The sequence below is a fragment of the Muscardinus avellanarius genome (assembly GCF_963383645.1).
Source record: "Muscardinus avellanarius genome assembly, chromosome: 7".
Taxonomy (NCBI): domain Eukaryota; kingdom Metazoa; phylum Chordata; class Mammalia; order Rodentia; family Gliridae; genus Muscardinus; species Muscardinus avellanarius.
In genome coordinates, this window is record NC_137793.1 from 111552424 (window position 1) to 111572974 (window position 20551).

General features: G+C 43.9%; 1 protein-coding gene across 2 annotated transcripts in view; it reads right to left on the reverse strand.

The window, feature by feature from the left end:
• Positions 1 to 20551, reverse strand: part of RABGAP1L (RAB GTPase activating protein 1 like) — a gene marked incomplete at both ends in the record, with an annotated part of 518644 nt that overhangs the window by 161481 nt on the left and 336612 nt on the right. For both annotated transcript variants that reach the window (XM_080699626.1, XM_080699625.1), the window contains one exon: positions 4797 to 4838. In XM_080699626.1, coding sequence (XP_080555752.1) covers positions 4797 to 4838 — 42 coding nt within the window. The remainder of the gene's footprint in view (positions 1 to 4796; positions 4839 to 20551) is intronic.

A 20551-nucleotide genomic window follows, 5' to 3' on the forward strand; every position in this document is an offset into this window, starting at 1 on the left:
ACTTCAGGGTACTGAATGTGTTACCTCTGTATCGCCCGCCAACCCAGCACCTGGAAATAGGAGACACTCTCAAAATGTCTGTTGAGTAAGTGACTAACCAGGCTGGGATGCAGCTCAGTGGCGAAGCTTTGCCTTGCAAGCCCAACACCTTGGGTTTGATCGCCAGTACCAAAGAAAAAGGGCCAACTGAATAAGTGAACTAACCAACCATCACAGACTCCTCCAAAGGGAGGCAGGGAGGACGGACCGAGGACACGGGGGAGTCAGCCCTAGAATGAACGCAGAACCTACCTTTATTACAAGCAGGGACAAAGCAGAAGAGGATGAAGGTGGAGAGAGCGTGTCAGTGCTCTCAGCAATGAGAGCTGAATGGGCTGATGTTTAGCTCTTATTTTGCTCACAAAAAGAGGGCAAAGAACGCATTGGATTTTATTGCTCAGGTCTCTACCAAATGATCGCATATTTCTTAGGGTACATTAAGTTCAAATTAATCACCGGCTACCTGGAACATGATGTGTTTTTTTCAGTCATCTTTCTTCCTGGCATTTTGAACCATCTCATGAGAAATAAGTAGTGGGAAATTGCGTCAACAAACTCAAGGTGCGATTTAATATATGCACAGCTCTGTGATGACAGACTTTTTCTGATATAAAACCCTAATTCATAAAATGCTTTATTTCTGACACTAAAATTCCATACATTTTTTAAAATATCGGATGCTAGCGAGAACCCCCGTATTTGTGTTGGTTACATTTACTATATAGCATCTTTAAATTAACCTGTCCTCGCCGGGCCGTGGTGGTGCACGCTTGTAATCCCTGCGCTTGGGAGGAAGAGAGACAGGAAGATCATGCAGGTTCGAAGCCAGCTGTGCACGCTGGCTTAGGAGACCCTGTTTCCAAATAAAAATATAAAAATAGGTCTGGGAGTGTAGCCCGGAGGTAGAAGGGCTTCCAGGAACCCCAGTACCACCAAAATAAATAAATAAATAAATAAATAAATAAATAAATAAATAAATATATAAATAAACCTGTCCTCAAACTGAAGATACACCAGAGCAAAGTTAAACACAAACAATTTAAACAGCAAAGAATGTTGGGAAAGAAAACCAAATTAAAGGAATACCAACTTCACATTTTTCAAAGTGCCGCACAGGGTTTCTGGCGGGGCAGCGGTGCTTTACTGCCACCTGCAGGACTGCAGGCATTCCTTCAGGAAGCCTCGGAACTGCAGAAACCCTCCCAAACCAAGGGGACGTGGAGGGTTTCCATTTTTTCCCAGGTTTGTAGACTTCTAACCTGTAGACCTTCTAACCACTTCAGTCCATCTTCAAGCACAGGACCAAGAACTGTGAGCTCAACACGGTGCACCCAGCACTAAGGAGAACTGACCACCATTTTCCAGTCTCTCAGGGAGCTGCTCTTCACTGAGAGGGGAGTAGAGATGCTAAAACACCATCTACTCCTTCTTGCCCATGCCGGCACATGGGCAAAGGATGGGGGAACTTTCCTTTGGAAGGTCAAAGGAACATATCAGCCTACTGCTAAAAATAACTGGCTTTTTAATCTCTCAAACAGGTCATAATTCTGAACAAAAAAAATTTTTTTTCATTCTCTATTAAGCCTACTTTATCCATTTCTTCTCCCCCATTTGAAGACACTAACAGTGGATGAATTATGCCTTTTTGCTACAGTTTGGCTCTTGAATGGCTCACAAGAGCATGTGCTAAAGGCTTGGTCCCCAGAGCGGCACTGTTGGGAGGTTGCAGCACCTTTAAAAGGTGGGGCAGAGTGGGGGTCTTGAGGTCACTGGGCGTGTCCCGGAAAGGAACGTGGGCCTGGGCCCTTCCTCTTTCTTTCCTTTGTTCCCTGGCCACATGCTTCTGCCATGACTTCCTGTCTCACCACAGGACCAAAAACGCTGGGGCCAAACTGTCACGGACTGAGACCTCCGACACACAGAGCCGAAATGAACCTTTCTCTTCATAATGGATGATATTCACTTATATACTCACAGACTAAAGCATGAGAAAAACTTTATACCTAATTTTTATTACGCTTCCTCTGGGAAAAAGAGGGAAGACTATTTATTACTTGTCTCTAACCACAGTCAAGAAGCAAAGAAGCTATTCTCATAAAGTTTTCTGCCCGATATGAAATGGCTGCGGTCAACTCTGATCATCTCCCATCTACAAAATGCACTGCGCTCTGACTACGAAATAGTTCATGTAATAAATGATTTGGTGGACGAAGACATGGCCTGCCTTCTGGACACGAAACAGTGTGAAGACACTGCCTGCTAGAGCGAATCATTCTTCCACCTTGATGGCTTTCCAGCTGCATCATAGACTATATGTCTCATTCAGAAAGTAGGTATCTTTAAACCAAACTGAGCAGCAGAGACATCCATCCCTCATTCATTCATTCATTCATTCATTCATTCATTCATTCATTTATTGGTGGCACTGGGGATGGAACCCTGAGGCTTTCTACCTCCGGAATATACTCCCAGACCTATTTTCTTTTCTTTTCTTTTTTTTTGGTGGTACTGGGGGTGGAACCCAGAGGCTTTCTACTTCCGGGCTATACTCCCAGACCCATTTTATATTTTATTTGGAAACAGGGTCTCACTAAGTTGCTGAGAGCCTCACTAAGTAGCTGAGGCTGGCTTCGAACCTGTGCGACCCTCCTGTCTCAGCCGCCCAAGTACTGGGATTATAAGCATATGCCACCACACCCAGCTTGTGTTATCTTTTAAAAAATATAAATCCAGTGTTTGCCAGTACTGAGACAAAATATCTTAGGAAATCTTGGGCCTTAGTCTCTTGAATTATTAACTGGGTAGGGGCCTATCCCAGCATTTAACAGAGACTAAATGTTCAAGAATGTTAGTTCACAGGCCCCTCATCACAAGAGATATTTCCAGTATAGAGGAACCCAAAGTCCCTCTACAGCTTTACTAAAAATTAGGTTAGGTTCAGAGGTCCTTTCTGCTCAGTGGCCAAAGGCTGTCCTCTGCCCAGGTATGTCCGGGTGAACACTGCCAAAAATAATTAAAAATAATACAAAGAAGTCAACATATTAACCAAGAAGACAACGAGCCAGCACCTACACTATTGAGCTGACACAGAGTAGAGCACTGACATTCCAAGGGGCAGTCCTGGGTCACCCAAGGGACAGACGAAGCCTGTGCTGACAGCACCAGGCCATGGATTTGCAGATCAACAGTGAAAGACATTTGGGGAAAGATATACTATCTGCATTAAAAAGAAAATGAGACACAACAGGAAAAATCAAAAGCTTGTTAGACTTTCTTGAACTTATTTACAATTTAATGTTATTTTTAGTCTGAACTATGTAATGCTTTCCCTACGTAGGCACTCTTAAGTCTCATCCCAGTCCTGTTGAGAAAGCATGTTGGAAGTATTTGGTTTTGATTTATTTTAATGACAAGAAAAAAATTCATGGTCAAGATTCATTGGAAGATATGTGCAAATACGTTTATGTTATGTTATTAAACTATGTTAGATATATTTCCTAAGTTAATAACTTTGGCATAAGAATTGTCCTTCTATAAAGACAAAATGATTTAATAAATAAAGTACATCTAAGGAACTTCACACAAAGCAAATGTTTAAGAGTAACAATCAGCGACCTACCTCTGGAATTGCAAAGGACCTGTATTATGTTTTGCCTTTGTTTAGAATCAAGGTGTGTTAATGATGAATAATCAAGGCTGTCCTCCAACACTATCAGGAGGCCCTCCCACTACTGATGGGTGTAGGGCTATCCCACCCATGAACAGGCCCACTCTCCTCTGATCTTGGCAGAATGACCGGGACGAGGAACACGTGGCGTTACCTTGTGAGTGCCGACAGCAATCATAATAATGACAGCTAACATTTATTAGACAATAAAAATTTAGACACTATCTTAAGAACTTTTATGTGCCATCTTAATTATTTCCATAATGACATAGATTAATTTTTCTTAATATCTCAAAACTCAGGCTCTGAGCACTTAATTTGCCCCAGGTTAGATAGCAGGGCTGAAATCAGAACCAAATATATCAGATTCTAATGTCTGTGACTTGAACCATTCGGTTTTCCTGGGGAAGGCTGAGCCTGTGTCTTCTTATAAACAAGGCAGCTATTGCCTTTGATGACAAAATGTCTTCCTCAACTGCGTTATTTTCGCCAACTCTGTAGCTTGCTGTTACCACACTGTTAAAACTGTATTGATATGTTGATATAAAATCCAACAAGGTAATTATAATTGAATTCTAAAGTGTCTTATAAATTTCCAGCTATCAAGAAAAGAATTGCAAAGTGAAATGTGGCAGTTTCATTTTTAGTCAGTGTATTATGGAAGCTTTTAAATAATTCAATTATATGTTTAGGTACCTCCAGGGATATTATTATGGTGAGAAATATATTAAGGGGAAAAAAGCTGGCTTTATTTTGACAGAAAACAGATTTTAACTTTCTGTCTTATTCAACTTTCTGTGTTTCTGCCCAACTCTCTGTCTTCCATTCATAAAAATGAAAGTATCTTTCAGGTTACTGGAAGAAGAGCTAGGGCAGCGAGAGTGAAGAGAGTGTAAAAATAACAAAGGAATCCAGACAGGCAACAATTAAGAGGAGGAGGAGAGAGAAAGAGGACCAGACTTTCTCAGACAAGTCTTCTTTTTCTATGTATAAAATCCCAGAATGAGTCAAAGGCTGCAAATTGATTTATTCTAGTTCCGAGGGCAAAGAGGTAAAATGGTTTGATAATTTAAGATTAAAGCGGTCTTACCTTTAGGAGAGCCAAGGCTACATGAAAGATTATGTTCAAACCCTGAAATAAAAAATAGTGAAAATCATAACTACTCTATGAAATATGCTCCCCAAGACTTCTATATATTTTTGATAAAATTCCTAATTGTGTTCATCTTCACATGATACTAATGAAACCATGAGATTCTTTTTTTTTTTTTTTTTTTGCAGAACTGAGGATGGAGCCAGGGGCTTCTATCTCCAAGCTATACCCCAGCCTTATATATATATATATATATTAATTCTTTACTTTGAAACAGGGTTTCACAGGTTGGGGAGGGCCTCACTGAGTAGCTGAGGCTGGCAATGAACCTGTGACCTTCTTATCTCTTGCAGGCCAAGAGAGAAAAGACCTGTCCACTTGGATGTGGTATCACCTGCCTATAATCCTAATGCCTGAGAGGCTGAGACAGGAAGATTGAGGGTTCCAGGTCAGCCTCGGCAACCTAGTGAGATCTTGTTTCAAAAAAAAAAAAAAAGTGCTGGAGGTATAGCTCAGAGGTAGAATGTCTCTGGGTTCAATCCCCAGTGCCTCCCCCCCAAAAAAAAGTAGACTAGAGTAGCTAGCCTATGTAAACAAATGAGATCTGTTTAAACTTAAGAATTGTTGGAAATAAAATAAAATAAAATTTTATTAAGTTCTTTATTTAACTGCAAATTTTATTTATGATTTCAAGAGAACAGTAAAGGAAACAGCTTTAGTCAGATACTTTTAATTATTTTTTTCTTTTAAAGGAGACCTACTTTTATTTAAGAATATAATTAGAGGTATCATTAAATTATAAGAACCTTCCCCAGACCTGCCTTTAATAAGCTTGGAGTGGGGCATGGCACTGTAAGTGGTGACGTCAACACAGCTTTGTTCTCAGCACAGACTCCTCCGAGCCAAGGATGATATTAAAAGTAAACCCTTTTCTCTTCTAAGTGAGCACTCACTCAGGCCTTCACTGATACTTTATTTTCTGTATACTCTTCCACGATCTAGCCTCTGCCTAGTTGAGCTAAAATGTTTTTGTTTGTTTGTTCGTTTGTTTTTGTGATACTGGGGATGGAACCCAAGGGCATTCTGTCTCTGAGCTATACCTCCAGCACCTTTTATTTTTTTGTTTGGAATAGGGTCTTGCTAAGTTGCTGAGACTGTCCTCAACCCTGCAATCCTCCTGTCTCAGTCTCTACCAAGTACTTGGATTACAGGTGTGTACCACCATGTCTGGCTAAAAATATACATACAGTTGGGAAGGGTCCTGGAGTTGGAACTCAGGGGTATTCTACCTCTGAGCTACACCCCAGACCTATTTTATTTTTCATTTTAAAACAGAGTCTTACTAAGTTGCGAGGAACTCACTAAATTGGTGCTCTGGCTTCAAACCCGAAATTGTCCTGTCTCCGCCTCTCAAATACTGGAATTTTGAAATATAATTTTAAAAGGAAAAGATATCAAACATTCTCAAGATGTTGTTTTCTCTTTTTAGGAATATATAATCTCTGGCAATTTGTTATTAAGGGGCAAACAAGTGTACACAGTAGGGATCAAAATAATATCTGAAGTATCTTTGTATCACTTTGACTCTCACTAAGATGTGTAAGAACAAAGCACCAATAAAAGTATAAAATAAAAACAGTTTTGAAGAATTATTAAGAGTAAGATATATATTTTATGACCACTTATTATTTATAGCACCATGGCTATTCCTAAGCACTTACAGTACAAATGCAAAATAATACGTACGAGCAAAACACCCACGGGTATTTCCTAGGTGCCAAGATCTGAGTTTATTACATTCAGAGCACATCTTTACTTCACCCCTCAGCAGCCCTAAATTCCATTTCACACACAAAGACATTAAGCTTTATAGAAGTCGAGGTAAAGCCAGGCGTGGTTGCACACACCTGTAATCTGAGGACTTGGGAGGCTGAGAAAGAAGGACTGCAGGTTCAAGGACAGCCTCAGCAACTTAGTGAGACTGTTGGCAACTTATCGAGACGCTGTTTCAAAACAAAACAAAATAGGGCTGGGTGTAGTATGGATGAAAAAATGCCTCTTAGTTCAATCCCCAGTCACACACACACACACACACACACACACACACACACACACACACACACGTCGAGGTACATTTTCTAAGGTCACACAGCTAGTGAGCGCAGATCTAGGGTTTAAGCTAAGCAGCCTCAGTCTAGAAGTCACACTGCCAACCACTAAGTTCCAGGCGATGGCTCGGTGATAAGGGAACACTGCCGTTTGGATCCTAGGACCAGGTGGTGCTACTGGGAGGTGCTAGTGCCTTCGGGGGCGGGGCCTAGTGGGAGGTCTCTAGATCATGGGGTGTGCCCTTGAGGCAGATCCTGACCTTGGCCTGCCCCCCTCTCTCTCTCTCTCTTCCTCTATCTCTCTTCCACTTCCCAGGCACGAGGGAAGGGCTTCTGTGTTCCTGCCATGACAGGATGATGGCTGCCTCCCCAAAGCAACGGGCCAATCAGAGACGAAAACCTCTACAAGTCCGAGCCCAAGTAAACTGTTGTTGTTTTTCAGATATTTGTTACAGTAATGGAGAGCTTACTAACACAGTGAATAAATCCCTATTTTGGGTAAGACTTAACATGACCTCTAATTCCTAAAGAACTAAAGTGATCCTTTCTATTTAAAGACAGGTAAAGTTTTAGAGTAGAGAGTAGCAAGATAGCAAGTAACCTCTACCCAAACGAATTCTATTAGAATAAGTAATGAGGAACAGAACAGAATTCTGTTGGCTTTTTTTGTTTTGTTTTGTTGCTGAAGATTGTACTCAGGGGCATTCTACCTCCAAGCTACACTCCCGCCCTATATTTTGGGGGATATTTGGAGAGGTACTGGAGATTTACCCAGGGAATTCTACCCCCAAGCTATCCTCCAGCCCTATTTATTTTGAAACAGGGGTTCTCTCTAAGTTGCAGAGGGACTAAGTTTCTGAGACCTGTGATCCCCCTGTCTCAGCCTCCCAAGTACTTGGGATTACAGGCCTGCACCACCACACCCAGCTCTATTTGTTTTGAAACAGGGTCTCACTAGGTAGCTGAGAGTCTTGCTATATTGCTGAGGCAGCTCCCAAACCTGCAATCTTCCTGTTTCAGCCTCCCAAGTACTGGGTTTACAGTCACGCACCATCACACCTGGCTCTGTCAGCTGCTCTTTGATCAATTTCTTCCTTCGATGACCTGCACAGGAGCTGACTGCTTACATATGAGGTCATCCACACCCAGCTGCTGTGGAAAGAAAGGGCTCCCTCCTTCCTCCGGTGACTGGCTTGAGTGCGTGAAGAGTTGATTTGGACGTGACTGTTAAAGTCCCCGACAGTCTGGTGGTATCTTTGCTTTAAAGAACACCTACAAGTAATTGCCCCAAACTGAGCAACTGCCCCCCCAGTGCGTATCACGGCGCTCCTGGACAGATCAGCAGTGGAGCACCCACAATCCTGCATCAAAGAGAGGCAGACGCAGAGCACCCACTGGACAAAGCCTCTGAGCATCTCAGCTCCGATGCGCAAGCAGTCGTGGACTCGCAGGGAGCTGACCGACTGTATGAGGCTGTTAAGAAACCAGGCTGATGGCCCCGAGGATGGAAGCTGAAGAGGAGGTCAGAAAGTGCCAAAGGTGCCTCCGCCCCCAGGCTCCAAGGAATTGAAATACAAGGGCAATGAATACTCCGTGGAAGTAGAAGGCAGATAAGATCAAATCCAGAGCAGCCCAGGGAAGAGGAAGCCAGGGAAGGGTGCGCTGCCCTTTCTGACCCATCCAAGGGGAACATACCACTCCTGAAGAGGGAATGATTTGATGAAATAACACATAACAGGTGTATCAGCTGTGGCGGGCATGTGGTGCATGCCTGTAATCCCAGTACTTGGCAACTGAGACAGGAGGATCGCAGGTTCAAGGCCAACCTCAACAACATGGCAAGTCCCTCAGCATCCTAATGAGGCCTTGTTTCAAAGCAAAAAAAGCTGAAGGGCTGGGGGCATGAGGGTATGGCTCAGAGGTAGAAGCCTTCTGGGTTCGATACCCAGTGCCACACAGAATTTTTTTTAAAGGCATATCCAGCCAGGCATGGTGGTGTGTGCCTATAATTCCAGTACTTGGAGGCTGAGATAGCGGGGGGATCAGAGGTTTGAGGCCAACCTCATCAACTTTGTGAGACCCTGTTTCAAAATAAAAAAGGGCTGGGGTGTTGCTCAGAGGTAGAGTGCCCTGGGTTCAATCCCCAGTAACCAATACTCTCAAAAAAGCCTATCAAAGGGACTGTGCATTTGGTACTTGATAAATGCTAGCAATTGTTACTGGTCCCTGTACCTACTGCCTGTTCTCTAGCATTGCATGTTTTTTTCTCAATACCTTCAACAACTCTATGGAGTATGTGTTATTGTCACCATTTCAGAGATGAGAAAACTGAGCTCAGAGACATCAGGATGTTATTAAACGGCAAAGCCAGCAGCCAGCGTGGCCTGCCAGACTGAAGCAGACCCCTGCGCGTCACTAGCTACATCTCAACCACGTATTCAGCGAGACTTTGGCTAGACGTCTCCCAGGAACTGAAGACGGACACAATCCTTTGACATTCCCTCTCAGAGGTGAGGTCTTCTCCTGTGAATCTGGCAACTATGCTACTGCTTTGACAGGCAGGATTTGGTGGCAGGGATACCATGGCACTTTCTGGGCCCAGACCCTAAGACCGACAGCTCCCACGCCCGTCTTAAGGTGCGCTCACTCCTGGAAGCCAGCCACACGTGAGAAGTACAACCACACTTAGTCCCAAACAATAGCTAGAGGGCCTGGAGGACCAGAGGCCACGGGTAAAGACGAAGCCTCAGGATCGCCAAGGTGCTGGGGATGGGAGTGACGTCGTCCTGGAAGTGAATTAGGTCTGACTGCTGTAATAGGGTCAGCGATGTGACACGTCTGAAGCCTCCCAAGTCCCCGACTCGGGACACCATGGGCAAAATCAATGGCTGGCTTTTTTCTTTTTGTTTTTATTTCATTTTTGTGGTACCCAGGATTGAACCCAGGGACATTCTACCTCCAAGCTAGACCCCCTGCCCTATTTTTTATTCTTTAATTTGAAACAGGGTCTTACTAAGTAGCTGAGGCTGTCTGAGAACTGTGATCCTCTTGTCTCAGCCTCCCGAATGCTGGGATTACAAGGGTGCGCTGCTACCACGCCCGGCTTAATTTAAACAATTTTATATTGAAATAATTTTAGATTTAGGAGAAGCCAATGGTATTCTATGCTTTGCAAATTTTGCTGAACAGTTCCAAGAATCCTACGTACCCTTCCTAGAGGCCCTTCAGTCAGTCTCACCGAACACCAATATCTCACTTAACCACAGTACAATGACCAAAACCAAGAAATCAGTATTAAATTTGTGTTAGCTGCCCGACTAATGGCCCTTTCTGGCCCACGATGCAATCCTGGGCCATATTTTGAATTTCGCCATCATGCCGGGCGTGGTGGCGCACGCTTGTAATCCCAGCATTTGGGAGGCTGAGACTGGAGGATCGCAGTTTGTGGACAGTCTCAGCTACTTAGTGAGGCCCTCCGCAACTCAGTGAGACCCGGTTTCAAAATAAAGAATAAAAAATAGGGCTGGGGGTATAGCCCGGAGATCAAATGCCCCTGGGTTCCATCCCCAGACCTGAAAAAAAGAAGGATTTCGCCATCATGTCTCTTTGGTCTCCTTTCATGTAGGATAAGTCTCAGTGTTTCATTTCAAGGCCTTGATGTTTTTGAAGCGTCGTGGCTAGTCATTTTGAGGAATGTCCCTCAGTTTGAAGTGTCTGCTCTTTCCTTATGATTAAATTCACTTGCCGCATCTTTGGCACAAATCCCACCCAAGGGCAATTTGTTCTCGTCGCTGCAGGCCGCCGGAGCCGCGGGGCCTCCGCTCTCACCGCCACGGTCACTGCTGTATTCACTCATGTCGGTGTGGGGAGTGAGCCCAGGGCAGTACAGAGTCACTGTCTTAAAACCACTCACTTTAATGTAGCTTGTTGTGTACAATAACAGGTGACCAGCACAGAATACCATTGGCTTCTCTTTGCAAAATTCCATAATTGCATGATCTGTATACTAATACATGTTTAGAAAAACAAAAAGGGTAAAAATGACAGGTAATTACCATGCAGAAAGAAGCAAATACTGGTTGCTCTTAAATATAGTTTCTATAGCAAGACCATTGTAACATATTAGTTAAAATGTCTTTTACTTTATTCTTATTCTCATATCTTAAGCGCCTCAAAAGTTCAGCCTTAGATGGGTGTGGTGGTGCAGGCCTGTAATCCTACTACTTGGGGCGCTGCGGCAGAAGGATTGCAGGTTTGAAGCCAGCCTCAGTGATTTCGCGAAACCCTCAGCAACTTAGCAAGACTCTGTTCAAGAGAAAATGGGCTGTGAACATATCTTGGAGGCATAATGCCCCTAGGTTCGATCCTCCGTACAAAAGAAAAGAAAAAAAAGCTCAAACCTTTTAGAAAGGCTAAATAATGAGATCTGAATGGGGTGTTTGAGTTGGGGATTTTCCCAGTATGTCCGCTAGAGGTCAGGATTGTAGCACCGACAAAATCAAGCCTTTTTCTTCCTGAAAAAGGCTTTTGCCACACCCTCATGTTAGCTGCTTTAGAACTCACGTGACCAAGTCTTCCCTTGTGCCTCTAATTTATTAGTTTTATATTAAATATACAAAACCAGAGGTGACTCCTGACCCCCTTTCCCACACCGCTCTCTGCCCAGCACATCCTCCTCTCTTCTCCCTTCTGCCCCTCCTCCAGGCCTGAGCTCAGACGCGAACCCCTCTGGGAAGCAAAAAGCATGACAAACAGAAAAATATCAGACCACACAATTCCTTTTTCCACTTTTGCATTTATAGACCAGGACTATGCAAAATCTTCACCTTCCAGCCAGCGAACCATAGTAAGTATAACTCTTTTAGAAAGCAAAAGGTTAGCCAGGCATGGGGGTGCACACTTGTCATCCCAGTGCCTGGGAGGATTGCAGGCTTACAGCCAGCAAAAAGTAACTGAGCTGCCATTATGTTTCAGTGAAGTGATATAATTTACACAGCACACCATTTTCTGTAAGGAATTAGCTACCATGGAACCAAACGGCCACGACTTCATGTCCCATGAAGTACACAGTCAGTCCTCTGATGGCTTCAGGATAAAATTCAGCTCATCCACACTTACGTGAAGCCGAAAAATGGAAGAGAGAGCTTGTTTCTTTATTAGGAACTGACAGAGAAAGGTACTTGCCTAAGAGAGGCAGGTAATTAAATCACTGAAAGCTCTTTTCCAAGAAACCCTGTCCTCACATCAAGAAATTGTACCAGAAATCACAGACCTGCCTGCTATAATGAGAAGGAGATGCCCTGTGTACAAAAACACGGAAGAATTAGTTCACTTAATTGTTCAAAGATCTATGAAATGACACACAAAACCACAAGGACTGAGTTAAAAGCGAGAGCTGTAACACAGCAAAGAGGCCTCGTTAGCAAAGGACACCCTAGAAATAGGAGTTCAAAGGTGGTTGTAAAAACACTATAATATCAGGGAAAAGTTCTAGAAGTCTTGTGACATTCATCCCCACCTAGTCAAAGTAAGTTAAAACTAGTATTTAACAGTTTGGCAGCTCCCTGTAGAAATTCATTAAAACAATACTTCAAACCAAAAACTGTAGATGGGTATCATGATTCTACTTCTGTCCCCAATGGGCTTGGGTATGTGTCTCAACCTCGCAGGAGACAAGATCCCTAAGTAATCAAAAGAGGGGCACCGGTGAAGAATGATGATGGGGAATTGGTAAAAGGTTAGAGTCCTGGGTTCAGCTCTGGAAGATTCTGCTTCACAGGTCCAAGATGTGTGCTGACATCTATTACAGTCACCTGCCGATTCTAACAGTAAAGCCAGCTTCAGTGCCCATCATCCCAGACGTTCAGGACCGACACGGGCAGAGTATCTCTTTCAGAGAGGGGGAGAGAGGTCAGATCAATCTCTCTGCTCCAACTCATCCTTTCTTTTTTTTCTTTGTAGTACTGAGGATGGAACCCAGGGGCATTCTACCTCTGATCTACACCCCCAGCCCTATTTTATTCTTTATTTTGAAACAGGGTCTCACTAAGTTGCGAAGGGCCTCACAAGTTGCTAAGATCGGCTGCAAACCTGCGATCCTCCTGTCTCAGCCTCCCAAGTACTGGATTACAAGGTGTGCCACCACGCCCAGCTCTTTTTTTTTTTTTAAACTCACACATTATAAGCATCACCAGGTCAGAATGTTGGCCTGATTTCACTGTGCCTAGAGCAGGGCTCAGTACAAAGTAGAGCTATATACAAAGTTGTTCAAAAGAAGGAGTAAAAGTACAAAAGAGGGAAGTGAGTGTCATGGGCAGCCCAAAGGAGGGAAGGTCGGCCCGTCCTGGGCAGACTGGCCAAGGCTTCACAAAGCAAGGCGCTCATAAAGCAGCGGGAAGCTGAACTCGCTCTGGGGAATGGACACCAGTTGGTCCAGTCAGAGTGCTGGGGGGCAAGTGTAGAAATGTGCGGCACAGTAACTGTGAAGGCAGAGAGAGGATGCAGGGCGCCTGTGCCCTCGGGAACTGCCTGTGGTCCAGGAGGCCCAGGTCGCGAGTGCCTGTGGCAGGGAGGCAGCTGCTCCGGCTCGCTGGCTCTCTTGCACCCCCAACCTTCCCCATCTTGACCTCAGATGTAGCAGTTCCAGATACTTGGCCAAAAGAACAGAAATGCCATCTCCCCTGTGGTCTGACTGCTTGCCTTTGTCTCTTTTAGGAGAAACAGCAGAGCCTGGGTTGGTGGTGCATACCTGTAGTCCCAGTGCTCGAGAGTCCCGGGGGTTGCAGGTTCGAGGCCAGCCTCAGAAACTTAGTGAGGCTCTCAGGAAATCAGTGAGATCTTGTTTCAAAATATAAAGTAAGCTAGCCGTGGTGGCGCACACTTGTAATCCCCGCGCTTTGGGATGCAGAGACAGGAGGATCGTGCAGGTCCGAAGCCAGCCGCGCTGGCTTAGAGACCCTGTTTCCAAATAAAAATATAAATATAGGTCTGGGAGTATAACCCGGAGGTAGAAGGGTTTCCAGGAACCCCAGTACCACACAAAAAAAGATCCTATTTCCAAATTTAAAAAAAAAGTATATCGCCGGGCGTGGTGGCGCACGCTGGTAATCCCCGCGCTCGGGAGGCAGAGACAGGAGGATCACGCAGGTTCGAAGCCAGCCGCGCGCGTTGGCTTAGGAGACCCTGTTTCCAAATAAAAATGTAAAAATAGGCCTTGGGAGTGTAGCCCGGAGGTAGAAGGGCTTCCAGGAACCCCAGTACCACCAAAAAAAAAAAAGTATAAAAATAGGTCTGGGAGTGGAGCCCAGAAGTAGAAGGGCTTCCAGGAACCCCAGTACTATATATATATATATATATATATACATATGATGTAGTTCAGAAATAGAATGCCCCAGGGTTAAATCCTCAATACCAAAATTAATAAACATTAGTAAAAGAAAGGAAGAATGGACAGAAGGAAGGAAGGAAGGAAGGAAGGAAGGAAGGAGCGGCAGCAGGTGGCGGAGGCATGAGCGGGGTCTGCTCAGCCTCCCTGGGTCTGAATCAACTCCTGCCTCCTCCTAACTGTATGATGAGGTCGAGTGAGTTAAACACGCCGTGCCTCAGTTTCTTCAGAAGCAGAGCACCTCCTCATGGGGTTGTGGTAAGGATTAAATGTCACTACAAGCAAAGCACTTAGGAGAGTGTCTCTCACGCAGAGAAGCACTACATGTGCTGGTATTTTATTAGGTTAAAGGTCCCAAACTGAGCTCAGGGTGTGTGTGGAGGATTTCAGTTATTTAGTTACCCATAGGATTTCTGTTAGTCAAGTTATTTATGAATCTGCTACATATTTTCATAAAGGTGGACTTGTACATTTCTTGTTTAATTTCTTGGGGGAAAAAGATTCTCTTTCCTTCTCCCAATCATTGTGAGTAGTTAATAGCTCAGTCTTTTTTTTTTTTTTTTTTTTGGTGGTCCTGGGGATGGAACCCAGGGACTTTCTACCTCCAAGCTACACCCCTGATCTATTTTTTTAATATTTTATTTGGAAACAGGGTCTCACTAAGTTGCTGAGAGCCTCACTAAGTAGCTGAGGCTGGCTTCGAACCTGTGTGATCCTCCTGTCTCAGCCTCCCAAGCACTGGGATCACAAGCGTGCGCCACCACACCCGGCAAGAGCTCGGTCTTAAAGGAGGGAGAGGGTACCAAGAAGTACAGGGAGCAGAGACCAAGGGACTTAAAAACCTTTAGAAATGGAGAGAAGAGTTTACAGTTTTTGCTTCTTTAAAGTGATGGAAGCTGACTAATTTGGACTTTAACATTTATACCTTAATTGCTAATGGGGTTTAAAAATGCTTTCCATATAACAGAGCTGAGTTGAACTGAGGATAGGGAGGCATGGCGTCGGCAGGTGTCCAACAGCCCTACGGGACAGGCCGTGCCACACCACCGAAGTGGACAGGACCCAGGAGGTGTACCCGCGTAGGCCTCCGATGCCAAACCCCAGCTACGGGAAACAGATACTGGTGATAATCAGAGAATCTGAGGACGATAACCGGGGCCCCGCTTGTGTTCCAGTGTCCCTGGGCTTCACCGTGTGGCTCTGCCCGACACCCAGCCCTGGGCTCCTTTTGCTTTAGTGTAAATTTACCTCCTTCTGTTATGTCCTCCCAGGAAATGAAGAACACATTGGTCACGATTGTTCATGTCACTGAGGCTGCTTTGGAAGGAATCCTCTTCATGGTTCACTAATCTTTTTTTTTTTTTTTTTTTTTTTTTGCGGGTTTGGGGATGGAACCCAGGGACATTTGACCTCCAAGCTACATCCCCTGCCCTATTTTTTATTCTTTATTTTGAAACAGGGTCTCACTGAGTTGCAGAGGGCCTCACTAAGTAGCTGAGGCTGTCTGCGAACCACGATTTTCCGGTCTCAGCCTCCTGAATCCACCATGCCCAACAATTTTCTTTTTTAATAATAGGAATTGAACACAAGGGCATTCCACCTTTGAGCGATCCCCCCAGTCCCTTTTGATTTTTTATTTTGAAGCAGTCTCGTTTAGTTGCTGAGGTTGATCTTGAACCTGTGATCCTCCTGTCTCAGCCTCCTAAGGACTGGGATTATAGGTGTGTGCCGCCACGCCCAGCTCCTGGTTAAATCATCTTAATTCCTTTCATCTGTCCTCAGAAGTGCTACTTTTCTATTCCTTTTGTTTGTTTGTTTGTTTACTTATGAACTCTTTAAGACCCTTAGCAATCTCTTAACAAAATAACTAAAACTGGAGAGATTTTGAAGAATTTATAAGCTACTATTAAATGCTTGCCCACTATATTCAGAGTAACAGCTTTAAGCCCCAATACTGAACTGCAAAATCCTGCCCTGAGCTTGAGATCAGCTGTGGTTCTTATAATCTTTACTGAAATGTTTACACTGTCCTTTTTTTTTTTTTTAAATAAGGGGTATTGGCTTCTCTTACTTTCAGAGTAGCCTGAGTTCTCCCTTGAATGTATATATCCTATTTTCCTGAACAAATTTTTATCTATGTCCCAGAAAAAGGGGTGAGCTGGTCAAAACTCCTTCTAAGGCACCATCCAAGATTAATGATCAAAGATTATTTATGATTTAGATGGTCTAGAAGTGCAATTCTTTGGTTTTCTGTTTCAAAAGAAGAAGAGATTAATAGGTTTCTAGAGACAAGGCATCTTTAGGCTCCGGTTCCCACATGTGGCGAGGAGAGGCCCGAGCATCAGAGCAGCTTCTGGACACTGCGCCTCATCCACTCGGCAAATGCGCCTGTAGAGTCGCCGTTTGAGACGGGAGCAGTTTCCAAGCAGGTTGTACATAAAGGTCGGGTGAGTCTCCGAGTGAGGGCAAAGCCGAGTGGGATCAAGGATGGAATCCTCTTAGACAGTATCTCTTAAGAGTGTTACGGCTGATGAAGATTGTTACAGACGACAAGATGTTGCTGCTGAGTAACACAACTGGAGTTAAAGTGTCTTCTGGAGAGAGGCTCTGGACTGCTTTTCTCCTCTACAGAGAAATGCAGTCCTAATGACCACCGCATGAGACTAGCCACGGGAGACAGACCCCGAGGCCGCAGGGCCGTCCCCTGTCCCCTGCGTGTGATCCACAAAGCCTTGCTCGAGGGCGTCTGTGGAGGCGGTGTGGGCACCGCCCAAGTGTGAGGTCAGATGGGCCGATTCGCAGGTTCCAGACTCAGAATGGCTGCCTGAATTGGAGCCTGCATCAATGTGGGATCACCCCAGGTGGTCAGATGAGTCTTAGAATTTGAGACCCATTGCTAATTCTCAGAAATAAGAAACATGCAGGAGGGAGGCATCACAATCCCAGACTTCAAATTATACTATAGAGCAAAAGTAGTAAAAACAGCATGGTACTGGCACAATAACAGATATACTGACCAGTGGATTAGAATAGAAGATACAGAAACAAACCCACACATCTTTAGTCAATTAATCTTTGACAAAGGGGCCAAATTCATATGCTGGAGAAAAGACAGCCTTTTCAACAAACGGTGCTGGGAGAACTAGCTGTCCATTTGTAGAAAGATGGAACTAAACCCCTATATCTCACCATCCACAGGAATCAACTCGAGATGGATCAAAGACTTAGAAATTAGACCTGAGACTGTGAAGCTAGTAGAGGAGAGCATAGGTTCAACACTACAACATATTGGCACAGGCAGTAACTTTCTCAACAAAACCTCCAAAGCTCAGGAAATTAAAGCAAGAATAAACAAGTGGGATAACATCAAACTAAAAAGTTTCCTCTCATCAAAGGAAACCATCAATAACCTAAAGAGGAAGCCTACAGAATGGGAAAAGATCCTTACCAGCCACCACTCTGATAGGGGGCTAATATCCAGAATATACAAAGAGCTCAAAAGACTCTACACTAGCAAAACAAACAACCCAATCAAGAAATGGGCAAATGAACTAAATAGACACTTCACAAAAGAAGAGATACAAAGGGCCAATAGATACATGAAAAGATGTTCTTCATCATTAGCCATCAGGGAGATGCAAATCAAAACTACACTGAGATTCCATCTAACCCCAGTCAGAGTGGCAAGCATAAAGAAATCAAATAACAACAAATGCTGGCGAGGATGTGGGGAGAGAGGAACTCTTTTACACTATTGGTGGGAATGCAAACTAGTTCAGCCACTATGGAGATCAGTGTGGAGATTCCTTAGAAAACTGGGAATAGATCCACCATATGATCCAGCTCTACCACTCCTGGGTATTTTTCCAAAGGGGTTGAATTCAGAGAACTACAGCAACATATGCATACCTATGTTCATAGCAGCACAATTCGTAATAGCCAAAATATGGAACCAACCCAGGCCTCCATCAACAGATGAATGGATAGCAAAACTTTGGGAAATACACACAATGGAATTCTATTCAGCCATAAAGAAGAACAAAATTATATAATTTGCAAGAAGATGGAAAGCCCTGGAGAACATTATGTTAAGTGAGATCAGCCAAGCACAGAAGGAGAAGGTACATATGTTTCCTCTAATATGCCCAAACTAGGGAACACAGAGGATACCAGTGGGACTCCAGATAATGGAGGGAAAATATCAGCAAAGTTTAAATGGAAAGATAGGAGAGGAGGAAGGCTGAACTTGGTTAATGAGGGTCTATATCCGAATATGCGTAAAATTATGAATATGGCATGGTTAACCTGGACAATCATTGGTGGAAGCGGGGAAGGGAAAACGGGGTTGGGGGAGGGGAGAGGGCACCAAGTATAGTTTAAATGTATACCATTTATGTTCAATAAAAATTTTGTATTAAAAATAAATAAATAAATAAATAAAAGAATTTGAGACCCATTGCTAAATTTCCAAGCTTAAAGGGTTTAAGATCTTCTAACAAGCTCTAGTTGTTAATAATGGTATCTCTGAAATAAGGTTAAAGGGAAATTCACTGAAGCCAAAAATCCTAACATTCCAGTTAAAGAAAAGGCTTGTGCTCGGTGTGTGGAGAGTATTATCTCATTCAGTCCTCACAGCAGGAGGAATACTAGACGGATGCTATCTTCCTACAGAAGGCAAGCAGGTGCTAAGCGGCGAGATGGGCCATCTGAGGCTGCACGGCCTGGAAGCCACAGCTCATGCAGAAGGTGCCCAAAGTCACAGAACAGACCACGGGTGACCAAGTCAACCAACAGCGTGTGCTGGTTACCACCCCAGAGGGCGGCTACGCTGAGAAACAAGACAGAACGAAGACAAGAGATGAGGAGAAAACCTGCGACTCATGCCAACTCTAGAGACAAAAACAAGTAAATAAATCTCAGTTTCAAACGGGCAGGGGCACTTCCGCTTTCTCTCCTTTATTCTAAGTTGGAGTGTTTCATAGTATATCCATTCTACCTAGAGCCTCAAAACCCAAGCTCCTTCCCACCAGCAGGTGGCGCCAAGCATCCAGGAAGTACCGCACAGTCAGAAATCAAGCTGGTAAAATGGACGGATGTCTTTTTAGACTCAAGTTTCTGAACTAGCTTTGCAACAAGGACAGATGATTTAAAAGACCATCAGTCTTCTTCACCAGAAATTATGTGAAGAAATAAAAGAGGAAAGAGGCACTCTCTCGATTGTTAAGGAGTCCTCTGAAAATGGATTCCTAAGCAAGGCTTATTGAAAATCAGCCCCAGAATTCTAATAAGAAATCCTAAACCCAGAAAAGGTTTCTAGGAGAATAACAATGAGTTATTAAGCAAACACAAAACTTAATATATAAGTGGAGGCCCTAAAGTGATATCAAATCAGGCATGGTGGCACGCACCTGTAATCCCAGTACTTGGGAGGCTGAAACAGGAGGATCACAGGTTCAAAGCCAGCCTCAGCTACTTAGCAAGGCTCTCAGCAAGTTAGTGGGACCTTGTTTCCAAATAAAAAGTAAAATAAGGCTGGGGTGCAGATCAGAGGTAGAATGCCCCTGGGTTCAATCCTCAGTACCAAAAAAAAAAAAACAAAAAAAAAAAAACCGAAAAGTGATGTCAATCAGTAAAAGTAATCTGTGGTATTATCAACCATAGCACAGGGCAAATTTTATTTTTTTGCCACTCAGCCTCATTGCAGTCCCTGGATTCCAGATGCGCCCGAGCGCTATCTCAAAACAGAAAGCTAGGAGCCATGCTGAATCAAAATTCTGCTGGTGCAAATGCCGTCTTCCTCTGCTGGCTCTGCTAGCCAGCCAGCAAGCAGGCACTGCCTCTAAGGCCATTTCATTCTTGGAAACATCAAGCACCTGCCCTGTTTTCTTCCAAAAACACAAAGGAGATTTCATAGATGCAATCTCTGGAAAAGTTATGGAAGGGAAAAATACCAAAAGCTAAAAGTGAAAATCAGTAAAAGTCAGGTACAAGCTTATACATTATTGATGCTTCCAATTTAGGAGTCTAAATACCACCAAATTTCTTTTCCCAAACAAAAAACTTGTTGGGGAGAAAAATAAATGGGAATCATATTTCAGAATTAAAGACAATAACAAACAATCCTCCCTCCAAATTTCCCTGAAACATATTAAGTGTTCTCAACCACCACCCCCCCTTTTATGGTGCTGGGGATTGAACCCAAGGATATTCTATCTTGGAGCTACACTCAAAGCCCTATTTTTATTTGGAAATAAGGCATT